General features: G+C 29.9%; 3 protein-coding genes across 5 annotated transcripts; 1 reads left to right on the top strand and 2 right to left on the bottom strand.

The window, feature by feature from the left end:
• Positions 1 to 574: 574 nt before the first annotated feature.
• LOC108192518 (small ribosomal subunit protein eS26y) lies at positions 575 to 3,023 on the bottom strand. Its single transcript, XM_017373183.2, has 5 exons — positions 2,890 to 3,023; positions 2,687 to 2,779; positions 1,223 to 1,307; positions 975 to 1,108; positions 575 to 836 (listed from the first exon to the last, which is right to left on the bottom strand). The coding sequence occupies exons 1-5, from the start codon at positions 2,890 to 2,892 to the stop codon at positions 771 to 773; spliced, it is 381 nt and encodes a 126-aa protein (XP_017228672.1). The 5' UTR covers positions 2,893 to 3,023; the 3' UTR covers positions 575 to 770.
• Positions 3,024 to 10,226: 7,203 nt separating this feature from the next.
• Positions 10,227 to 12,305, bottom strand: LOC108199518 (glycine-rich protein A3). Its single transcript, XM_017367359.2, has 3 exons — positions 12,156 to 12,305; positions 11,193 to 11,436; positions 10,227 to 10,617 (listed from the first exon to the last, which is right to left on the bottom strand). Exons 1-3 carry the CDS (start codon positions 12,240 to 12,242, stop codon positions 10,355 to 10,357), a joined length of 594 nt encoding a protein of 197 aa, XP_017222848.2. The 5' UTR covers positions 12,243 to 12,305; the 3' UTR covers positions 10,227 to 10,354.
• A 2,563-nt stretch (positions 12,306 to 14,868) lies between these two features.
• LOC108215551 (F-box protein SKIP31) lies at positions 14,869 to 19,777 on the top strand. Of its 3 annotated transcripts, none has more exons than XM_064090172.1 (9): positions 14,869 to 15,028; positions 15,674 to 15,991; positions 16,083 to 16,156; positions 16,793 to 16,868; positions 17,117 to 17,227; positions 18,006 to 18,174; positions 18,270 to 18,372; positions 19,317 to 19,387; positions 19,471 to 19,777. In XM_064090172.1, the coding sequence occupies exons 1-9, from the start codon at positions 14,963 to 14,965 to the stop codon at positions 19,536 to 19,538; spliced, it is 1,056 nt and encodes a 351-aa protein (XP_063946242.1). In that variant the 5' UTR covers positions 14,869 to 14,962; the 3' UTR covers positions 19,539 to 19,777. The 3 variants fall into 3 exon arrangements, with proteins under 3 accessions (XP_063946242.1, XP_017243528.1, XP_063946240.1); XM_017388039.2 differs by having other exon boundaries at positions 18,270 to 18,391; positions 19,318 to 19,387; XM_064090170.1 differs by having other exon boundaries at positions 14,878 to 15,028; positions 15,683 to 15,991; positions 18,270 to 18,391; positions 19,318 to 19,387.
• Positions 19,778 to 21,357: the final 1,580 nt, after the last annotated feature.

Genomic DNA, 21,357 nt, shown 5'->3' with positions numbered 1-21,357 from the left:
AATCTACGACTTCGATTCAAGTTTATGCATTTTTTTAGACTAAAATTTATATTTTAATTTAACTACGTGAAATTGTGTAAATGGAGACAAAATGATACTTTATTTTCTAGTATTATTCATAAATCCTCGTCTTTGATTATAAGCCTTAGTCATAAACCGTTCAATCCGCTTAACCGAACCATCAAAAACCACACCGTCTGGTCCGAGTTAATTGGTTTGTAGATCACGGGTTGATTTGAGATTTTAAAAAACCGCTAATGTATGGTTTGGTTCCAATTCTACCTCTAATCCGAATCAAACTGGACCGCGATCACCCCTACTGATTCATTTGCTATTCTGAGATCTGAATGAATTAAGAAGGCTTTTGGCATCCAGCAGGATGGTAGTATCACGAAGTATACTGATAGCATCCAGCAGGATGGTAGTATCACGAAGTATACTGATACAATCTCACCATAAAGGGAGCAGAGGATGGTAGCCCATAGTCATAGTAAAGAGAGTATGCTCGTCTAACCAAGCAGAAGATTTCTAGACAACAAAAAAAAAAAAAAAAACAAATAATGAATTTTATGCATGCACAAAATTGTCGCTGACATTGACAAAAATATAATTCAGTAATCAGAAGTCCATGTTTTCAAATACGCCAGTATGACAGCCAAATTATAATAAAATTTCAAAAGGTCTAGAATTTGACATAGGAAAGACAGTAGAGATTCAGCAAAGTGAATTCCAAGAGATAAAAACTCTTGGAAAAGCTTGTAGGAGATGATTTAAACTCTAGGTGGGGCGGGTGCTCCAGGGGCCCTTGGTGCCTGTCCGGGCTTTGGAAGATCATCCTGAAACATAAAAGAAATGTACATCATTAACCTATTATACACCATTATCAGGTCCTCGCACCATCCACAAATGTAGACCATAACAAGTCGGGTATGTAAACAGTTGAAGGTGATTAGAGTCCTAATAAAATATCTTACTCTTGGGCGAGTAAATCTCTTTGGAGGCTCACGGTTCCTCCTATCAGTACGGGAACGGACCCTGACCACTTTGGAGTGGATTGCGCATGAAACACAGTACTGCATCTTCAGATACAGCTTGGGAAGTGTATAGGCTGGAAAACAATTAGAGCAAAGCAACATCATCAAAATGAAATTTTGTTTCAGAACAGTTGAAATAGTACGACAAGCACAGAGAAAGGGTGAAAACGAGATTTACAAAAACTTACTCTCAAAAGCACAGGCCTCTTGCACATCCCTGACAGCAGCTTGCTCCACTATGTTCCTCACAAGAAACCTCTTAATTGCCTTGTCCTATTTAGATAAGCGTAATGTTACAAATATTGAATGGACTGATTGAGAGCATGTGATATTGAAAAAAAAACAGCATCTTCATAGAACTTGTAGTCACAAGCACACCAACAGATATCTAATACTGATAAAGAGGTTCGTGAAAGTGAGGATTAAAAAAACAGATTATAAACAGAATAAATGAAGGCATTCCCAATTCCATAACTTCAACTAATATTGACAAAAAAGTGAGAAAACATATCTAGATATTATAAGCAATATGTCATCATCAAATTATCATCACAATACATTACATAGTGCTCAATCAACAGTTTTCTAAGATCGTTCTAATCAGTTATCACCAAGTTAATTTGCACCATACGCAGTTCCTACTTGACAGAACACACAACATATCTTAATTTTGATTACTAATACTGATAAAGAAGTATGTGAAGATAACAAACATAATTTACAAACAAAACAAAATACATGCAATACCACAACCATCACTAGAACTCTAGAAGTTCAATGGAAAGGTAAGGAAAAGACCTACACAAAATAATCCCAATATCTTCACCAAACTATCATAAATTCATAACATTACCTCCGCAAGAAACAAAATTCCCAGATTATTCTAATCACTAATCACCAACTTAAAATTTTATTTTCCACCGTAAACTATTAATTTTCGACATTTTCAAATAAGCAAAGCATGTAAATCCCACTAATATCATTATCAAATTAATATCCCAATATATTACATAGTGCTCAAGCAACAATTTTCCCAATTTTTTTAAGCAGTCATCAGATATCACACAATTAACTTCCACCGTACTCTATTCTCATTTGACAAAACAAACAGATATAATATCCCAGCTCAGTTTAGTCATACTGATAAGAAGTACGTTAACATAACAGAAATTTATAACCCATGAACGTGCAATTCCATAACGACAACTAAATTTAACGAATATGTAAGAACACAGACCAAAACAAGATAATCTTCATCAAACCATCATCACCTTACCACCCCAATGAAAAATATATTCCCAGATTACTCAAATCACTAATCACCAACTTAAATTATCATCTTCCACCATAAACTCTAATCTTCTATGCCATTTTCAAAATCACCAAATCACCTAAAATCCCACTAATACCATAACAACTAAACAATAAAAAAAATTAACATCAGCCGAAAAACTAAGAAAAACTAAACCACCGATTTATCGACAACCACCCAAACATCTATTCACAAACAACATATAAATGACCCAATTGAGCATATTACACAATCAAACATTACCAAATTTTCAGATCTTCATCATTATCTTTTATCTCAATAATTTCAAAATATATATATATAATCTTCAAGTGGGTATGGCTAGATTATTGAGACAAACCTTAGGGCAGCATTTGCCGCAGTTAGAGCAGCGAATGGGATTGACGTGGCCACGGCCGTGCTTGTTCCGACCACCATTCCTACGCTTGAACGTCTGCACTTATTACACACAAATGTAAGTATAACCAAACATGTAGATACATATAGATTGATATAGATACAAGATGATGGACTAGGTAGAATTGAGTGTGTGAAGAAGGCTACCATGTTGTTGTGTTCTGCTGTTGTTGCAAACGGCGGCTTGTGCTTTAGGGTTTGAGGAACACAAGTGAGTTTGTGTTGTGTAATGTTTAAGGTAGATAAATAAGTAGGGCTGGTCTGTTGGTGTTTTAGTTGGGCTGATTGTTGTTTTATCTTGGGCTTGGAGTTTTAGTATTTTAAAGCCCAGTGTTGAAATCACGTTGGGTGTCCATTTTATTTTCACGGTCTCTTCGTTTCTTTATAATTTTTCTCAATTCTTTACATGGTCGGAATGTCTGATACATATCTTAAAGTATACTAGCTTATAGCCCGTGTAAGGCACGGGAGCTTTTTAATTATTTATAAGCTTTTTAATTATATTGTAAATAGTGTGAAAGGATTTAATTTATAAATAAAAAATAAAAAATTTCAATTAAATAAAATTTGAAATTATGATTTGTTTGTAAGTCAGAATTATTGTAAAAATATATAGGTTATACTTTTCAGACTTGTTTCTGTAAAAAAAAAAAACTGATCACACGTTGGATCATCCGAAAGTGGCGATGCAGTATAAAATACATGTCACAACCATTAATGGCTTCAAATAAATTATTGTAATCAAGCCATTCCTTTTCTCTTATGTATCATGCCAAATTATTTAAAAAAAATTATCAAATTTTAATATATATTGAGTAGAATATGTGACGTCAACTTCCATTAGATTATATTTATAAATGTATTTTATATTAGAATTATTATAATATGATTTAAATTTGGCTTACTAATCTTAAAATATATTTGATAAAAATAATTTTGTGACAGTGCGATTTATATGATTCTACAATTAAAACTGGTAAGAAATATTTATTTTGGATTAAAATATCCGGCTTATTAATTTTAAAATATATTAGATAAGAATAATTTTATGACGGTGCGATTTATGATTCTACAATTAAAACTGGTAGAATATATGTATTTTGGATTAAAAAAGTCATAAACATGTGAAAGACAGAATTTGTTTTAAATTCAGAAAAAGAATTATAAACATGCAAGTAGATATCAGTTGCCTTGTAGAATTAGAAGTTAATTTTGTTCTAATCTAACGGTGCTTATTTGTTCAATATACGATCCAACGGATGATAAGCTTTTGGACAATGTGACCATGCGACCAAATTATCTCCCTTACACTTATTATATATAAGTATATAATATATAATATATTTTTATAAATTTCTGAACTTTTCACACAAAAAAAATATAAATTTTAATTTCAATAATGTATCTTATAATTTATAAAATTATATTTAATGAAATTTTAAAATATAGTGTCAAACACATTTCAAGAATAATCAGAGTATATTTTAGTTGATATTTTACAAGACTCGTGTCTTTAAATTTTTAAATATTAATAGTAAATTTATCGGTGATAAATAATTCAATTTGCTCTTATAAAAAGTTATTTATGTTTGCTATTATCATAGACGGGGAGGTATTCTAGGGCGGATACTTGCCCTCACTGACCTTCGTAATATATATATATATATATATATATATATATATATATATATATATATATATATATATATATATATATATATATATATATATATATATATATATATATATATATATATATATATATATATATAGGAGGAAGATCCTAAGAAAACCCAGCTTATCAAGAAAACTGAGAAACCCATCTAATCACCGTTGATTTTATAATCATGATCTAATCAGTATTTTTTGAAAAAAGCAATTATATCTAATTAATAAGGGTCAGTTTAGGCATACATTTACATAAATTCAATCAAAGATATATTCCATATTTAGAGAGATTTTTATTTTTGTTAAATATTTCTATCTTCAATCAGACATAGATATAATATGAACAGTACGTTCCACATTCTATATATTAAATTCAGTTACAAGCTTAACATCTTCTTCAGGCTTGGCAGACGAAGATATTGATCTCAATCAAGGTTAGTATTCTCGACGTTTTATTTAGTAGAATAGCAAAAGGAATAGGAGAATTTTAAAAGATTTTTAAGAATAGTAAAATTTTGTATTGTGCTTAATAGTTATGGTGCTGAAAAGAATCTGCTTAATATCTTAGAGAATCTCATATATATAGCGTAAAAGAATTTAATAGAAACAAAGATTCCGGCCAAATAAATAATGCTAATTAGAACTTTTATACAATACCAGTTAATAATGAATAAAAATTATTTATCCATATTTAAATTATAATATAAATATATTTAAATTTATAATAAAGTACTTAGGAGAATCTTGATATAAAAAATATTTAATATCACTTAAGAGAATCTTGGTAAAACAAATATTTTATTAAATTTATACTAAAGTACTTAGGAGAATCTTGGTAAAACAAATATTTTATTATTTAGGAGAATCTTGGTAAAGCAAATATTTACTATCACTTAGGAGAATCTTGGTAAAACAAATATTTTATTATATTTATATTAAAGTATTTAGGAGAATCTTGTTAAAACAAATATTTTATTATTTAAATTTATACTAAAGTACTTAGGAGAATCTTGGTAAAACAAATATTTTAAAAGAATCTTGCATGACACAAATATTTACGATTAAAAATAATAAAATATCTTCGAGAATCTCGTACATATATTCCAAAAAAATCTTGTACGGTCCAGTTAATGATTAGATTTTTAAGATTCGATTAAGTGTTTTAATATCAAAGTACTAAATTAAATATTATGCATTTATGATACTAAATGCTTTCTATTTAATGTTTTAATCAATTATCTACTACTGAATAAAAAAAAATAAGATTTTGACATGTTAACATCATTAGAAAAATAGTTAATAGAATCTTAATATTTTAACATCATTAGTAAAATGGTTAATAAAATCTTAATACTAAAGTACTTAGGAGAATCTTGATATAACAAATATTTAATATCACTTAGGAGAATCTTGGTAAAACAAATATTTACTATCACTTAGGCGAATCTTGGTAAAACAAATATTTTATTATTTAAATTTATACTAAAGTACTTAAGAGAATCCTGGTAAAATAATAAAATATCTTAGAGAATCTCGTACATATATTCTAAAAAAATCTTGTACGGTCCCGTTAATGATTAGATTTTTAAGATTCGATTAAGTGTTTTAATATCAAAGTACTAAATTAAATATTAAGCATATATGATACTAAATGCTTTGTATTTAATGTTTTAATCAATTATTTACTATTGAATAATAAAAATAAGATTTTGACATTTTAACATCATTAGAAAAATGGTTAATAGAATCTTAATATTTTAACATCATTAGTAAAATGATTAATAGAATCTTAATACTAAAGTACTTAGGAGAATCTTGATATAAAAAATATTTAATATCACTTAGGAGAATCTTGGTAAAACGAATATTTTATTAAATTTATACTAAAGTACTTAGGAGAATCTTGGTAAAACAAATATTTTATTATTTAGGAGAATCTTGGTAAAACAAATATTTACTATCACTTAGGAAAATCTTGGTAAAACAAATATTTTATTATATTTATATTAAAGTATTTAGGAGAATCTCGGTAAAACAAATATTTTATTATTTATATTTATATTAAAGTACTTAAGAGAATCTTGGTAAAACAAATCTTTTAAAACAAATATTTTAAAAGAATCTTGCATGACACAAATATTTACTATTAAAAATAATAAAATATCTTAGAGAATCTCGTACATATATTCGAAAAAAATCTTGTACGGTCCTGTTAATGATTAGATTTTTAAGATTCGATTAAGTGTTTTAATGTCAAAGTACTAAATTAAATATTTTAGCATTTATTTTTATTTATGATTTTTGGACGGAGGAGGTTTCTTAAAGTGTTCCTTTAGATATTATTATAATTTTGTATTGGGATTCTTTTATATTGATTTATACAAGAAAAATCTCAAATTTTAAAACAATTTTGCATGGCACAAATTTTGTTATTAAAAATAATAAAATATCTTAGAGAATCTCGTATATATATTCTAAGAGAATATTGTATGGTGTTATTAATTATAAGATACTTTAAAAAATATTAAAATTGAATATATCATTTATTTAAAAGTAAGATTCGATTAAGTGTTTTAATATCGAATCACTAAATTTAATATTAAGCATTTATGATACTAAATGCTTTCTGTTTAATGTTTTAATTTATTTTTTACTACTTAATAAACAAGATGTATTATAATTTTTTGATATTCCAAATTAGTGAAAGATTAATTTATTTTTTCGACAAGACATATAGTTTGTTATGAATACAACTCTTAAAGTCTTATTAACAACTTTTAAAATAATATAATTTAATAGAAGGCCAATATAATGTAATATTGATATTTCACTAAGGGTCACAATAATAATTTTAAGATTCTACTAAGTGTTTCACCTATAACTTAATATAAATTTAGTATTTTTTTAGTTTTATGATTAAATTCATTTTTTTTATTATTTTTATTATCAATTTTATTTGTTAAATAAATTTAGATTCCGCTAAAAGTTTTATTATCTAGTTTTCTCTGAATAAAAGATTCTGCTCAAAGTTTCCTCTGAATAAACATAACTGGAACACAAACTAGAATACCCAGAAACTAAAACAACTTTCACAAGAACCTAGTATTCTAAGCAAACATAACTAGAATACAAACTAGAACACCCAAAAATTAACTCAAGATCAACTTCCACCTTAGTAAAGAACCTAGTATTCTAAGCAGATCATGTAGAATCCTCGAAACTTTCCATATCCAGGAGATTCTGATCAACATCCATCAAGTAAAGGAACAGATCCAGTGAAGCATTGTCCTGACGGGCTTATAATCCATTGATCAAACTTCTTATCTACACATTGTAGTAGATAACCATACCAGTTATATTTAAAGCACTGATTCAAATTTCCGGAATACGACAGAATCTTCAAACACACATAAGGTGTTCTGGACCCCTCTATTAGAATATTAGTGAGGACAATGAGAAAGTTCAATTTAAATCTCAAGTCAACTAATTTCGATGATTAAATAACATCACATAAACTATTTGCAGTAATCTTATGAGGACCCTTGTACTCGTTGAACTGTGATCTCCAAACATCTGTATACTCACTGTTGTAAGATCCTCAAACATTAACTCCCCCTTTCGGCAAGCCAAGTATAATCTGGACATCATTTTCCGAAAAGTTTATAATATTCTCACCAATTGAAATTCTTGAATCGATTGATTTGTATGACTTCGCAATCAAAAAAGTCAAAGGTTGAGGGTATTCATTGATGTTGAAAACTAGAACCTTTTCAAAACCAGTCTCCACAACCTATTGCCTTTGTACATCCGAAAGATTGTCCACGACTCTCTTCAAGAACATAGGTTTTGCTCGAACCAACAAACGGCCGGTATTCTTATCGAGATTCTTCTCAGCCATCATATCACTGAAAAAGGAATATGTGGTTGCGGAGATTATACAAAAGTCATAACAAATATATTGGATGAAAAAGTTTTAAGCTCAATGAGAATGATAAGGGTTACAAACCTTCGATTGGTGACTCGTTGTTCTTACACGACCCAGTAGCTTTTTCTTTTCTTACAATTGCATATAATCTGCAGGACACTATGTATATGTAATAATTTGAGAGTGTTTTATGATTTATGATTGGATTCTTGCAAATGCCAAAAATAGAAAATCTTTAATTGATTAAAAACAGATTCGTTACGATTTTGCCCCTGTGTATTTTGGATTAGGATATATATTTGATTGATTTTAATTTGGGAAACAATTATGTATGCCAAAAAAAATGAACGGTATCTAAGTGGGTTCCTCGGTTTTCTTGATAACTTGGTTTTCTCTGGAACCTCACTCTATATATATATATATATATATATATATATATATATATATATATATATATATATATATATATATATATATATATATATATATATATATATATATATATATATATATATATATATATGGGATAGTTCAACGAGGAACTCCCCAATCCGAGTAACTGGGTAACTTTGTATTTGGGCCGTACACGTTACCCATGTAACTGCAATGCACACCTTACCCTAATATAACTGCAAAACATAGACATCTGACCACACGGCGTTAATTCTAAAACACATGTGACATATGTTTTTCTATTTTTTTTATTACATATTATTAATATTTTTTATTTTGATATCATACTTTTTATGTTCCATATTTTTAATTTTTAGGTATGTTCTTAAATTATACTACCTATATTAAAATACATCAAAAATTATATAGAACTTTATGAAAATAATTATATAACATATACAAGTAGAATGTAATTAATAAATACAAGACATTGGTAAAATATGTACAGTACACAGAAAATTTACATAACAGAACACCTTAAAATTACAAAATATTAATAACTACTATACAGTACACAAAAAATTTAATTGCAGAACACGTAAAATTACAAAATATTAATAAATAATATACAATACATAAAATAAATAAAAAATATAAAAATAATTATATAACATATACAAGTAGAATGTAATTAATAAATACAGGACATTGGTAAAATATGTACAGTACACATAAAATTTAAATGAAGAACACATAAAAATTACAGAACATTAATAAATTATATACAGTACAACAGAAAATATAATTACAGAACACATAAAAATTACAAAATATTAATAAATAATATACAGTATATAAAATAATTAAAAATATATAAAAATAATTACATATATAGTACATAAAATAATTAAAAATATATAAAAATAATTATATGACATATACAAGTAGAATGTAATTAATAAATACAGGACATTGATAAAATAGGTACAGTACACAGAAAATTAAATAACACAAAAAATATTGTAAATCCAAAAAATTTATGGAGCATTAATAAAAATACAGAACACTAGATAGTGAGTACATGCATACAGAACATGTGATTTCCACGTAAAATTTTATTGAGTAACTAACTGTTACAAAACACATAATTTATATAAAAAACAAAAGAAAATGATAGAACGTGCGGTTAAAACTGGACCTAACGACGTTAGTGTACAGTTAATGTTACCAGGTTACTCAATGAAAAGGTTACCCACTGAACCCCCCATATATATAGTTATATATATAGTTATATATTTATATATTTATACTATAATTCTCATCAAATAGAGGTAACGGAAATAATAATTAAATATATTCGGACCATTTGATAATTATATCATTAACCTTTTGAATATTTTAAGAAAGTACTTGAAATTTATAACATATATTGACAAAATACATTTTGAAGATAAATCGAAGAGATAATACCCAGTAAACATACAAAATAAGAAAACACTTCATACTACAAAGATGTCATAGATTGTGGCAAATGCCAGATTATTACATACCACAATATGCATAAAATTTAATTATACATTCTTTATTTAAACCAAAATTAACAACTAAAGAGGCTTGATGTGAAGCTCACTTCCACTTCTTGAATCCATGTTTCTTGAGCATTCCATGCTTCCCTTGTTTGAACTTGCCATGACCATGCTTACCATGCTTGAACTTCCCGTGACCGTGGCCGCTAAATCCTGGCATACCCATAGCACCGGCTGCGTGTTGCACATAGCCGCCATGACCACCATGTCCACCATGTCCATGACCGTGACCATGACTGGCGCCGTAAGCTGCTGCTGCAGCTGCAGCGCCTCCAGCAACCATTCCAGCAATTCCGCCGTGTCCTGAGGATGGACTTACAGAGAGTTCAATAAGCGACAATATTAATAGTCAAAATGCAAGATTTTCTCAGGCTAGATTAAATTCACAAATACCACATTATTCTCCCTAAAAATACTATTTACTGCTAATTTTTGTCACGGTACTGGGACTGTACGCCATTTGGGATTCTCGTGAGATCATACAAGGTATTAACTTGTCTAATTCCCCAGGTCAACTTGTATATAAACCTCAAAACATACACAAAAGGATACAAGCTATTGAGATCAACAAATGATTAATTTTACAACAAAACTTTATACGTTACTAACTCTGAAGACTTCGAATTGCTGTTTTGTATACCAGAAGTCGTACTGTGTATATCTTGCTTAATATCAATGTACTTGTCACAAGTAGTGCCTAGATCAAATTGTTAAATTCATTTAATTCAAAACTAAGACATGAAGCTAATTACATCTCTTATTCTCTTCTCTTTTGCGGAATTTGTCAAGTGCAACTTATATGCGGACTTGTCATGACTCACGGTCAATATAAACAAAGAAATCTTAATCAAAGCATATGCAGAGTTCGAGAAAGGTACCCGAGTGGTGTGAACCTGACTGTCCAGCGGGAGGGTAACCTTGTGGTGGATAGCCCTGAGGAGGGTACCCTCCAGCTGCTGGCGGATATCCCTGCGGAGGGTACCCTCCCTGTGCCGGTGGATACTGGTCCTGATGATGATGACCACCGCCAACAAGGTGCGATAGCAACCCTTTATCTTCATGTTCTTTGCCACCCCCCATTCTTAGTCGCCGCAAAAAAAAAATTGTTGTTTCTGAATTCACCTGACCGATTAAAACATGTTTCTAGTTAAATTTGCCATTTAAAAGCCCGAAATTACCCAATCAACGATAGCATATTGAAATTAATCAAATCAGTGGTACTCTAAACAAACACACGCCGGGATGTGTGTTTAAGCCTCTTACAAACAAACACAAACACTGGGAAGTGTATTCCAGCCTCTTACTAGTGTTCTAAAACTCCCCGTTTAATTCTTAAAAAAATAAAAAATCACTGATTTATCAAAAACCGATTACACTCCGATTTGATTAAAAATCCATAATTTATTCAAAAGAATCTCTAATAAATCTCCTATAAATCTTGAATCAATAGGTCAACCAATTAATTCAGATTCCCGATTTCTACAACCATGCCTCTTACTATCAAACAATCAACAATAAATCAACTATACAATTTCAGTTGACAAATCAACCTTGGGCAAATCAACGATAAATCTAAGCGATAAATTCGAGATAACCACACATCTCAGGCTCTTACTATCAAGCAATTAAGTTGCTGGTTTGCATATCAACAAAATTCAAAACAAAGCAAGCAAGTAGATATTTAGCTTCAACATACTATCCCTTCTGCGCACATTTTATCCTCTACGGTCTAATTTAATATGACATATAAATTTCAATTCTTATTCTTATTACAACATGTAACACTGGTATACTAAATCACATAAAGAAATTTAAACAGCAGTGATTAACTTGGTGCATACCTGAGGAGAGAAGAGTACAGATTGAAGCTCCACTTTGGTTATGTGATGAAGATGATAATAAAAACTGAATAATATAAATGCTTTCATTACAGTTCTGGGCTTGCCACGTATTCGTCTAGGAAGTGTTTAAGCTGACACGTGTCTGCTTGCCTTTATTACAGCACCACAACTCAAGTAGTCCCATACTCCCGTATCTCTTCGACTATGAGATATGACATGAGATTTTGTAATCATCATTCTATAATATATGCCATTTTTTATTTTAATTAATCGAATTGATTAGATTTTAACTGAAATTTGAATATATCATATAAGAATTTTATAATTGTAATTTAGATATTATATAATTAAAAAAACAAAATGAAGATGCTAACATATATCTAGTCTATTTAAATATAGTCTTTTACTTTTTAAAATGATGGACAGTTTATATTAAATAGTGCTGTCAGTTGCATGAAATCATATGGGACTGTAAGAGCCGTTTGAGTAAGTTTAAAATAAGTGCTTCTTGATTAAAATAAATTAAAATAAATAAGGGGTTAATTATCATCTGGATCATTTATTCCAATACAATGTGTCATCCGTATCATTGTGAAATTTTTGGTCTCACATAAACCACTCATTGGACTAACGGCTACATGCCCTTAAATCAAATCAAAATAGATGTTAAAGTTAACTTTTTCCGTTAAGTCCAAGTTAACCATGAAGTTTAACATTACTTGTTTGTTTGTTCTTTCGAAACTTAAGTATCTATGCTTGTCTTTAAATTTTATTTAAAATTTGCAGCTCTTGATTCTTTCAATTCCAGTAAAACTAGAAAGTAAATAAATCAATTACAAAAAAAAGAGATTTTCTATTAATAAAACTAGAAAGTAAATAAATCAAATACAAAAAAATATGACAAAAGATTTTATATTAATAACACTAGAAAGTAGTATTAAGCTTTTAATTTCAGTACAAGTCTAAAATGCCGGATACACACACTTATATATATCGAGGAATGAAGTGAAGTGGAATACATAGTTAGCAAAAGTAGCTGTTATTTTTTCATCTCAGCTGCTACGGTTAGCTTTTATAATTTGATTTACCGGAATGCAACCGTTAGTCTGTTGAGTGGTTTATATGAGACCAAAAATTTCGCAGTGATGCGGATGATACATTGGGCCGGAATAAGTGATCCAGTTGATAATTAACCCAATAAATAAGTGGAATAGAAGTTAGAAGTGTTTGGAAAATAAGTATAAACCCTGAAACAAAAGTTAGCATTTCTAACTTTTTTAATTGCTTTTTGACTTCTTACACAAACGGTACGAATAAATGCTTCTAATTTATAGGACGAGAAGTCCGGCTTAAAAAGGGGCCAAACACTCACATAATATTGTAGGGGAAAAGGAGAAGAAAAGGACTGAGGGAGAAAATTTAGTACGAAGAAGTCTTGGAGCCCGTCTAGTTAAATTTGTGAACTTAACGTAATTTAAAACTTGTTCTCTTGGCCTTAAAGTCCGCTTTTAAGCTATCTTGGATTTTTAGGAAAAAAATTCCTGTTTGTGTTATAAGTCAAACGCGATTTCAGATTATAAATAAGTCATAAATTAAAAGTTAATTTGAGGTATTTTTTCGGTGTCTTAATTTAATACATATATCTTCGATTTTTCGAATCAAATTTAATACATCTAATAATTTTGTTGAAAAAAAAGTTTAGGATATCTCTACTCATCTGGTAAGTATAAAACTAAAAATTATTAACATATATTATAAATCAGAAATATAGAAATTATATAAAAAATTTAGGATATCATAATATAGTCAACCTCCTCGTATTGGTAATCCCCAATGTCCCACTCAAATATTTACATTTGGGTTGAACACAAATATTAAGAAAATAAGTAAATAGTGTGAAAAAGTGAGAATATAGATAATGGTAGAGAAAAATAATGAGAGTAGTTCTTTTATTATATTATAAATAAAAAATTACTACATTTGATATATATCTTTAAATGTAAAAAATTGAATGGGACGTATCAAAAAGTAAAGTGTAAAGAAATGGTTGTAACACGGAGTGTATATTTTTCAAATCTATACAGACATGTAAAAAATCTATAAAAAGATCTTGCATCATTAATTACCATATTAACGTGGTAGATTTTATTCATAACAATCTGAATTATTAACCAGAATTATTAACAATATACTATTTTTAAAATATAACCAACAAATATAGTCAAATTTATTGAAGCATACAATGTTTTACGGACCAAACAAATTTTACCTAATATTATAAATGTGCAATTTAGCAAACTAGTTTTAGTTAATTCGATTGAAAATGCTCTCAATTGACATAAATTAAAACAAAAGGAATGTACTATGTGGGTGTTTGGCTCCCCTTTTAAGCCGAACTTCTCGACTTATAAGTTAGAAACACTTATTTCGTACCGTTTGTGTAAGAAGTCAAGAAGCACTTAAAAAAAGTTAGGAATGCTAGCTTTTATTTCAGGGCTTCTACTTATTTCCCAAACACTTTAATCACTCATAAGTCTTATCTTGCTTCTAACTTCTACTCCACTTATTTATTTTAAGCAATAAGCACTTATTTTAAGCTCACCCAAACGGCTCCTATATATTAAAGTATTTTCACGTTTCATAAATATTAAGAATTCTATAAAAATAGAAATTAAATATAAAAATAAATCCATAACCCGACCCGACACGGATAACTTAAAATCCTCAGACTTGACACCTCGTACCTTACCCTCTGTGTGCCTATATATACGCATGAAGAACTGTCATATGTATGTGTATATGTAAAGATGTCAACTTGGGAATGTGAAGATGATTCTTTAGCTCTATTTCTCGAGGCCCATCTGTCTGATCAGGTATTTTAACCTTCTTTTAATCTTTTATTTTTATTTTTTTATTACGTTATTTTTGATTTGTGTTTGTGATTTATATGTATTTGAATTTGAATGTGTGTTAGTTTGTTTATGTCTTGAAATGATGGGTTGTTTGTTGGGCGTGATTATAAAAATTCTGGGGTTGAAATATGAATTGGGTCGTGATAAAGGTTTGATTTTTACAAGAAATTTAGGTCTGGGATGAGTGATGACAGTTTGGCTTAGTTTTGGGCAAGATGATGGGTTTTTCGAGGTTGTGAAGATGGGATATTATGCAAATTGTGGTGACTGGACATGTAGAAAGTAGTGATAAGTAACAAGAATTGATGAAAAATCAGAATTATTTTGTTATTAGGGGTGAAATCAAGAAGGGTGATTTTGATGTTATGGGTTTTAATGGATTTGATGATTGAAAGTGATGAGTGTTTGCGGTTGTATAATGCGGTATGTGTGGTGGTTATTTAAGGGTAGTGATTTTTATGTTGTATGAGTTGCTTATGCTCGAAAAAGAATGATGTATAGTGCACTTTTTTGGGTTACACTAGGCCTTGATATGAAAGCTATTGTGAATTTGTGATGTACGATAGTTTCCTTCCTATATGTGAATGGCTACATCTCTCGCTATAGATATTGCAGGAACCAGATAACATAGATAAGAATGAGGAAGAGGAAGAAGAAGAGGAAGGGCCAGTGCAGAAGAGGCCACGCGTGGAGCTTCAAGGCAATGTGGCTGATGAAAGGAAATTAGCTGGGTCTCTTTCCTCAAGTCAAGTTCCAAATCCCCCATCTTTAAGATGTAATATTGCCAGGTGTAATAGTCTTGGCTGTTGTGTTAAAGGTGGTGTCCAGGACAGTAGAGTGAAGGCAAAGAGTGCGGATAATAGTTTTCTAAGCAAAGTACCTCCTGAGGTCTTTCATGATATCCTCAAGTTCCTTTCATCTGAGGTAAGAAGCTCCTAATATTCTAATGTTCACGTATTTGAGGTCTTTATTTTTTGTAATTGAGGTTAACATATTTAAGGTGGCCAAATTGCAGGATCTCGTTGCATGCTCACAGGTCTGTAAATATCTCAGCTTTGTTGCTTCTGAGGAAACCCTGTGGCGAAACTTGTGAGTAATTGATTCAATTATTTGGTTTTTTACCCCAGCTAAGCAGCTATTGTCTTGATACCTAATGCATTGCTTTCGAATCATATACACTCATTTTTGTAACTCTTTTAATTGAGAAATCTCTTAGTTGTCATGTATTTTGAAGCAACACCTGAAAATGCATAAGTTTGTTAAGCTTGTTTCCTCATAAAACACAGGAACACAAAAGAGTTCATTTAGCTTATTTCCTCCCTTCCTTCAAGAGCTAACCTGTTCCTTATATATTCTCTTTTCATAAACATAGAAACATGTATTTGAAGTAGTAGTATTGGATGCGATGTTTGATCTTGTATCTGACAAGTTTCTTTGGAATTTAATTTTAAAAATATCAATTTATAAGAACTTAGTTCAGAAAATGAAAAGTAACTTCTTATATCTTTAGTGGACGTGTCACTTTTGCTACTGAATAAAAAGAACATAAGAAATTTTACAGTTAAATTGAGTTTATTATGTTATGACATTAGCCTCTTGGTTGTCGAGGTTGCAGCACAATTGATCTCTTTTGGTTTATTCCTGCCTCTTTTAGTCTTCCCCTCTTAATTCAGAAAACACACAGTGCTCTTTGTTTATTAAAATCTCTTCAATATCATTGTCTAGGTATGCCATGCGATGGGGTCTACTGCGGCCAAAGAGCAAGTATTGTGATTGTGCTTGGAAGAAGCTTTACATTCAGGTAGTTGCGCTTGTCAATTTTGCAGATCCAGTTATACAACTTTTTGTGCTTAGAATAATTTGGGTTAACATTGCCATGTCGAGATTCCAGTTCCAGAAAGGAAGGTCATATATGCTGGGAAAACCATTGTCCGTTTCCTCGACAGTTCTGGATTCTGGATGACCCTCATATCCCAGTTGACCCTCAATACCTACTTCATATATACTCTGTTTAAGAATTTGTTTAAAATATTTATATTTGGTCTACAGCGAGATGAAGAAGAAATGGTCAAGTTTGTTAGGAATTGTCCATCTGAATTTAAAGAGTATTACATCCAAATGCAGACAGCTAAAAGGTGCCAAGCTCCTATACCTTCTCAGGTAAATGAAGTCTGCTCCATTTTTATTACTATATATATACATTTTCCCTGAAGAGAGTTTGTCTATGTGGCTATGCTGGTACAACATCAATTTTGGACCCTGGTTCGTTTTCATAGCTCATATATTTGTTCTACTATCCTATCTGTAGTTAAAGGGATCTCTATGGCTCAAGCAAGTACACTGTTAGTTATGGCAGGGTTCCGGTTATTGGTCAAAGCCGAACCACTCATAATTTATAGATACAAGCGGTTTTTCGTCATGTGCTTACTTTAGTATTGCACCGTGGACTCGGTGCTTGAATGATTTAGGTCTATAAAATATGTGTATATATATATTTGTGTACATATTAAGCATGTATAAACTATTCAATTTAGTTATTAGAGATTATGATGCTGTATTTAGTGTTGTGCTTTGCTTGTAGTGTGTACTGTTACTTAAACTGTAAAATGAGTTGTTTATATTCTATCATCCCTGGGATAATCATTGTATGTCTTGTCCATATGTTGTAGTTTCTAATATATGATATTATATGTTTCATGGTTAATAGATGATTTTCTTTTCTTGAAAATATTGCCTAATTTTATAATTATGTGTTAGGTATATATATGTACATGCATACTAATAGCATGTTATTGTAGTGTATTGTCAATGAACATGGTGGGTTTCTCGTATATGTGGTATGTTTGTAGTCTGCCAGCCCCGTGATTGTTGTAATCTTAAGCAATTAGTGTAATATTTCTTTGTGATTGCTTATCTTTTTTCTCTTATACTTATGAAGGATGACTGGCTGATTTTGGACAAGACTGTTGCTGATGAAGTCTCTACGTGGAAAAGCAGCAAAGGTTTAACTGATCCGGTGGTGACTGATCATGCTTGTTCAGGAAAATATTGCTCTTACCATCAGATAGGCGACGTTTTTGTGTGTGAGAAAACTGGAAATATTCACGGTATTTTTAAATGTTTTGGGACAGTCATTATAATCTAGAATCATAAAATATCTCATTATCTGAGGCTTCTCACTATCCAATTTCTTATTTTGTAGTGTGTGATGATACATGCAAAGATGCTTCTGCAGACCTAACAAATGGGCTACTGGTTTGTCCAATATCTGGTCACTGTTTTGAAAGATTGATGTCCCCTGCTGAAGAATTGGATCAACACACTGTAAGAAAAAAAAAACTTCTAACCGTTATCTTCTTTTGGTGAAATAGCTTGATATACATGCATGCAAAAGGTTAAACATGAAGCCTGCTAGCTTAACTATAAGTAATATAGACGACCAAAAAAGAAGATGAGTCACTCGGAGTAGTTGGTATTTTTTTCCTATTCCAATATGCAAGAGTATAAGAGCAAGTCCAGTGCAATGCTATAGTTGATTGCATTGCTTTTGTTTTAATTTGGCACCAAATGCATAAAAAAATTAACTCGGAAGGGGTTGCATTTTTTGATGCAAAATGCAAATATGCATGACTGCATCCTTGATTTGGAACCTCACATATGCATCTAGTCACATGATCAGTCGAGTATAAATGCATTGCAAGTTGATCTACGTTAAATTAATGGTGGGAGGGTTGTACTAAAAAATAGTTAAATTTGAAATTATTTAGTTTAGCACCATAAACCACTTTTTGATGTCACATTATAGCAATGACTATATTTTGTATCTACCATTTTCTATAACCGAAATTAAATGTACCCATCTCAACAAATAATGTAGAGAATTAAAAATTGACTTTAAGAAATTAGACAGAGCCTTATTTCAGAATGGTTGTAGTAGTAGATGTTCATCCTTGAGCTACGTTTTGTAAGTGAGCATGATTACATTGGGACCTGATCATAATAAAACAAGTATATCACAAATTTATTCCCTGATTGCAAGTATTATTGGTAGTCTTTGAACTTTCTCAAACTGGTCTAGCCGGACAACCAGTATCTCTTACTTATAATACGTTTTGATTATAACAATTAAACAAAAATGCATAGTGCTTGGCAGGATAGACCAAGAGGATTTTTCTGCACATCTTAGCTATCAGTTAACCATTCGACCACCAATGCTTAGCTGATATGTTTCCTTTTTTCTGCAAATCTAGGATCAGCTGATTTTCGGACAAGATGCTGTTTCAGATGAAGCTGAACCATTTATGGGATCTGGCTGTTATGGTATTGGCTTTAATCTCTTCTTTAGCTTCGGCATTGTGCTTTTCTAGTTTGCAATGACAGATTACTATTTCAATATATTGCAGCTCAAGCTTATTTGCTGGGATATAATTGTGCTGATGAGGAGTTAGAAGCTTGCTTGCAGTTCTGCTAATGCATCCTGGGTTCTGCCATTCCTGAAAAATGGAGGTTTAAATTTTATTTTCATGTTTCAAGTATTTTGTAGATTCAAGAAACAGTGGCCCTACTGGCTAGTTTTTATTCTGATTCCGGATTTGGATGTTATCAGAATCAATATAGATGTGTTGATGGAAACTGTTAAAGGTTTTATTTTTAGCATATACTCCCTCTTTTATCAAAATCAATATAGGTCTTTTGACTTTTTTGCACGAATTTCTAAGTCCTTTGACCGTCCAGTGAAATTCATTATTTGTTATTTTTTTTTTTGAATAAAAATATATGCTTAATATTATAATTCAAGAATTATTTTTTTAAAAAAAAAATAATTTTGACGGCTGTCAAAGAATTTAGAAATTCATGTAAAAAAATCAAACGATTATAAACGGAGGGGCTATGATAATCACCATTTTCTTCTCAAAACAATATCGTGAGTTTGTGCATATCTATGTCTTTTTTTATAAAAAATGTTTACGGCTGTCAGAAAAAGGATTTTATCCTAAAGATGTATTATCTTTTTTTGTAAAAAATGTTTACGGCCGTCAGAAAAAGGATTTTATTCTAAGGATATATTGTCTCCACAGTAGAAACAATTGAAATTTATTCTAAATTATGTCCAGGTGATATCATCATAATTATAAAAACTATATATCTAAATAATCATATTACAAATTTTGAAGTTTTGACATCAATTATCTAGATTTTTCGTTCATGCTTAATAAGTTTGATCATAAAAATGAAAATTCCAAATCTTTAAATTCATGCATTAATCCCTTTTCCATTCTTGATATATGCTAATTATCATTGTGATATATTTTTTTATCATTGTTGATTCAAAATTTCACCTCCACTCAAATATTGCTAATATTTGATTTATTATCGGATCACACTAGCTAGTACAACGCTTTTAAAATAATTTCTTGAATTCATGTGTTAATATTTAAATTAGTTATTATATTATATGTGATTCGCATCGGTGTCTTTATAATGAATTGATCATTCTATACCTCTTACAAATTTAACTTTTTTTTGGAGTAAGACATTACTCACAATTCTTATCTTCATTTACGATTTTAGTTATCCGCGATGACAGTTTTTATGTTTAATAAGTAATGCTACTTATCTCAATTGTTGTCTCAATTTTTTTTCAAATTATGTGATTTATGTGTATACATGAGGCCTCATTATTGTTAATGCGCGTAACTAATCAAATAAATAGTTAATTATAAATATAAAATATAGTTAATTTACAAAAAGTGATTTTATTTTAGTGTAGGTTTAATATAACATCTATGTATATTATAAATCATGAACAGTGCCACGTCATCAATGCCACATATTTCAAAAAAAAAAAGTCCACCTCAATGCCACATATTTTAGATTTTGCCATGTCATTATAATTTCTCTTATTTATTTAAGCGTATCAGAATAATCAATCACATATCTTTAAATTCCTAAAATTGAGCGTAATCAATGACTAACAATTATATTAAATTTTGAATGGTAATGCAAGAAGTGCATTCCATAATCATAGCATTTTTTGAATGTTAAATTTGTACGGAACTAATTAAAATTGAAGAAGATAATTATATTGAATATACTGCCACAATTGTCAAGCTTAGCATGCATCATATAACTACGCTTTAATTATATTAACTTATATATAAATAAATGAAGTGCTTAAAAATTGAAATTGAAATTTATAATTATATTTTTATTTAATATTTAATATCCGGAAGTCGTCTTAAATTTAGCTATGTTACAAATATATTGCTTTTTAATTTTCGGAATAATAT

The sequence above is a fragment of the Daucus carota genome, chromosome 1 (genome assembly GCF_001625215.2).
Source record: "Daucus carota subsp. sativus chromosome 1, DH1 v3.0, whole genome shotgun sequence".
NCBI classification, from domain to species: Eukaryota; Viridiplantae; Streptophyta; class Magnoliopsida; order Apiales; family Apiaceae; genus Daucus; species Daucus carota.
The sequence above is the reverse complement of the archived record's forward strand: the minus strand, read 5'-3'. Positions and strand labels throughout refer to the sequence as shown.

What these genes read in the sequence shown, in the direction of transcription:
- LOC108192518 (XM_017373183.2), bottom strand. An exon ending in GCGGCAAATGCTGCCCTAAG is followed by an intron (nt 1,308 to 2,686) that starts GTTTGTCTCAAT and finishes TTATCTAAATAG; the next exon opens with GACAAGGCAATTAAGAGGTT. An exon ending in AGAGATTTACTCGCCCAAGA is followed by an intron (nt 837 to 974) that starts GTAAGATATTTT and finishes TTTATGTTTCAG; the next exon opens with GATGATCTTCCAAAGCCCGG.
- LOC108199518 (XM_017367359.2), bottom strand. Translation starts at nt 12,242, where the DNA reads ATGAAAGCATTTATATTATTCAGTTTTTATTATCATCTTCATCACATA. An exon ending in CTGTACTCTTCTCTCCTCAG is followed by an intron (nt 11,437 to 12,155) that starts GTATGCACCAAG and finishes TTAATCGGTCAG; the next exon opens with GTGAATTCAGAAACAACAAT. An exon ending in GTCAGGTTCACACCACTCGG is followed by an intron (nt 10,618 to 11,192) that starts GTACCTTTCTCG and finishes GTCCATCCTCAG; the next exon opens with GACACGGCGGAATTGCTGGA.
- LOC108215551 (XM_017388039.2), top strand. Translation starts at nt 14,963, where the DNA reads ATGTCAACTTGGGAATGTGAAGATGATTCTTTAGCTCTATTTCTCGAG. An exon ending in AGGCCCATCTGTCTGATCAG is followed by an intron (nt 15,029 to 15,673) that starts GTATTTTAACCT and finishes CTCTCGCTATAG; the next exon opens with ATATTGCAGGAACCAGATAA. An exon ending in GAAAACTGGAAATATTCACG is followed by an intron (nt 18,175 to 18,269) that starts GTATTTTTAAAT and finishes CTTATTTTGTAG; the next exon opens with TGTGTGATGATACATGCAAA.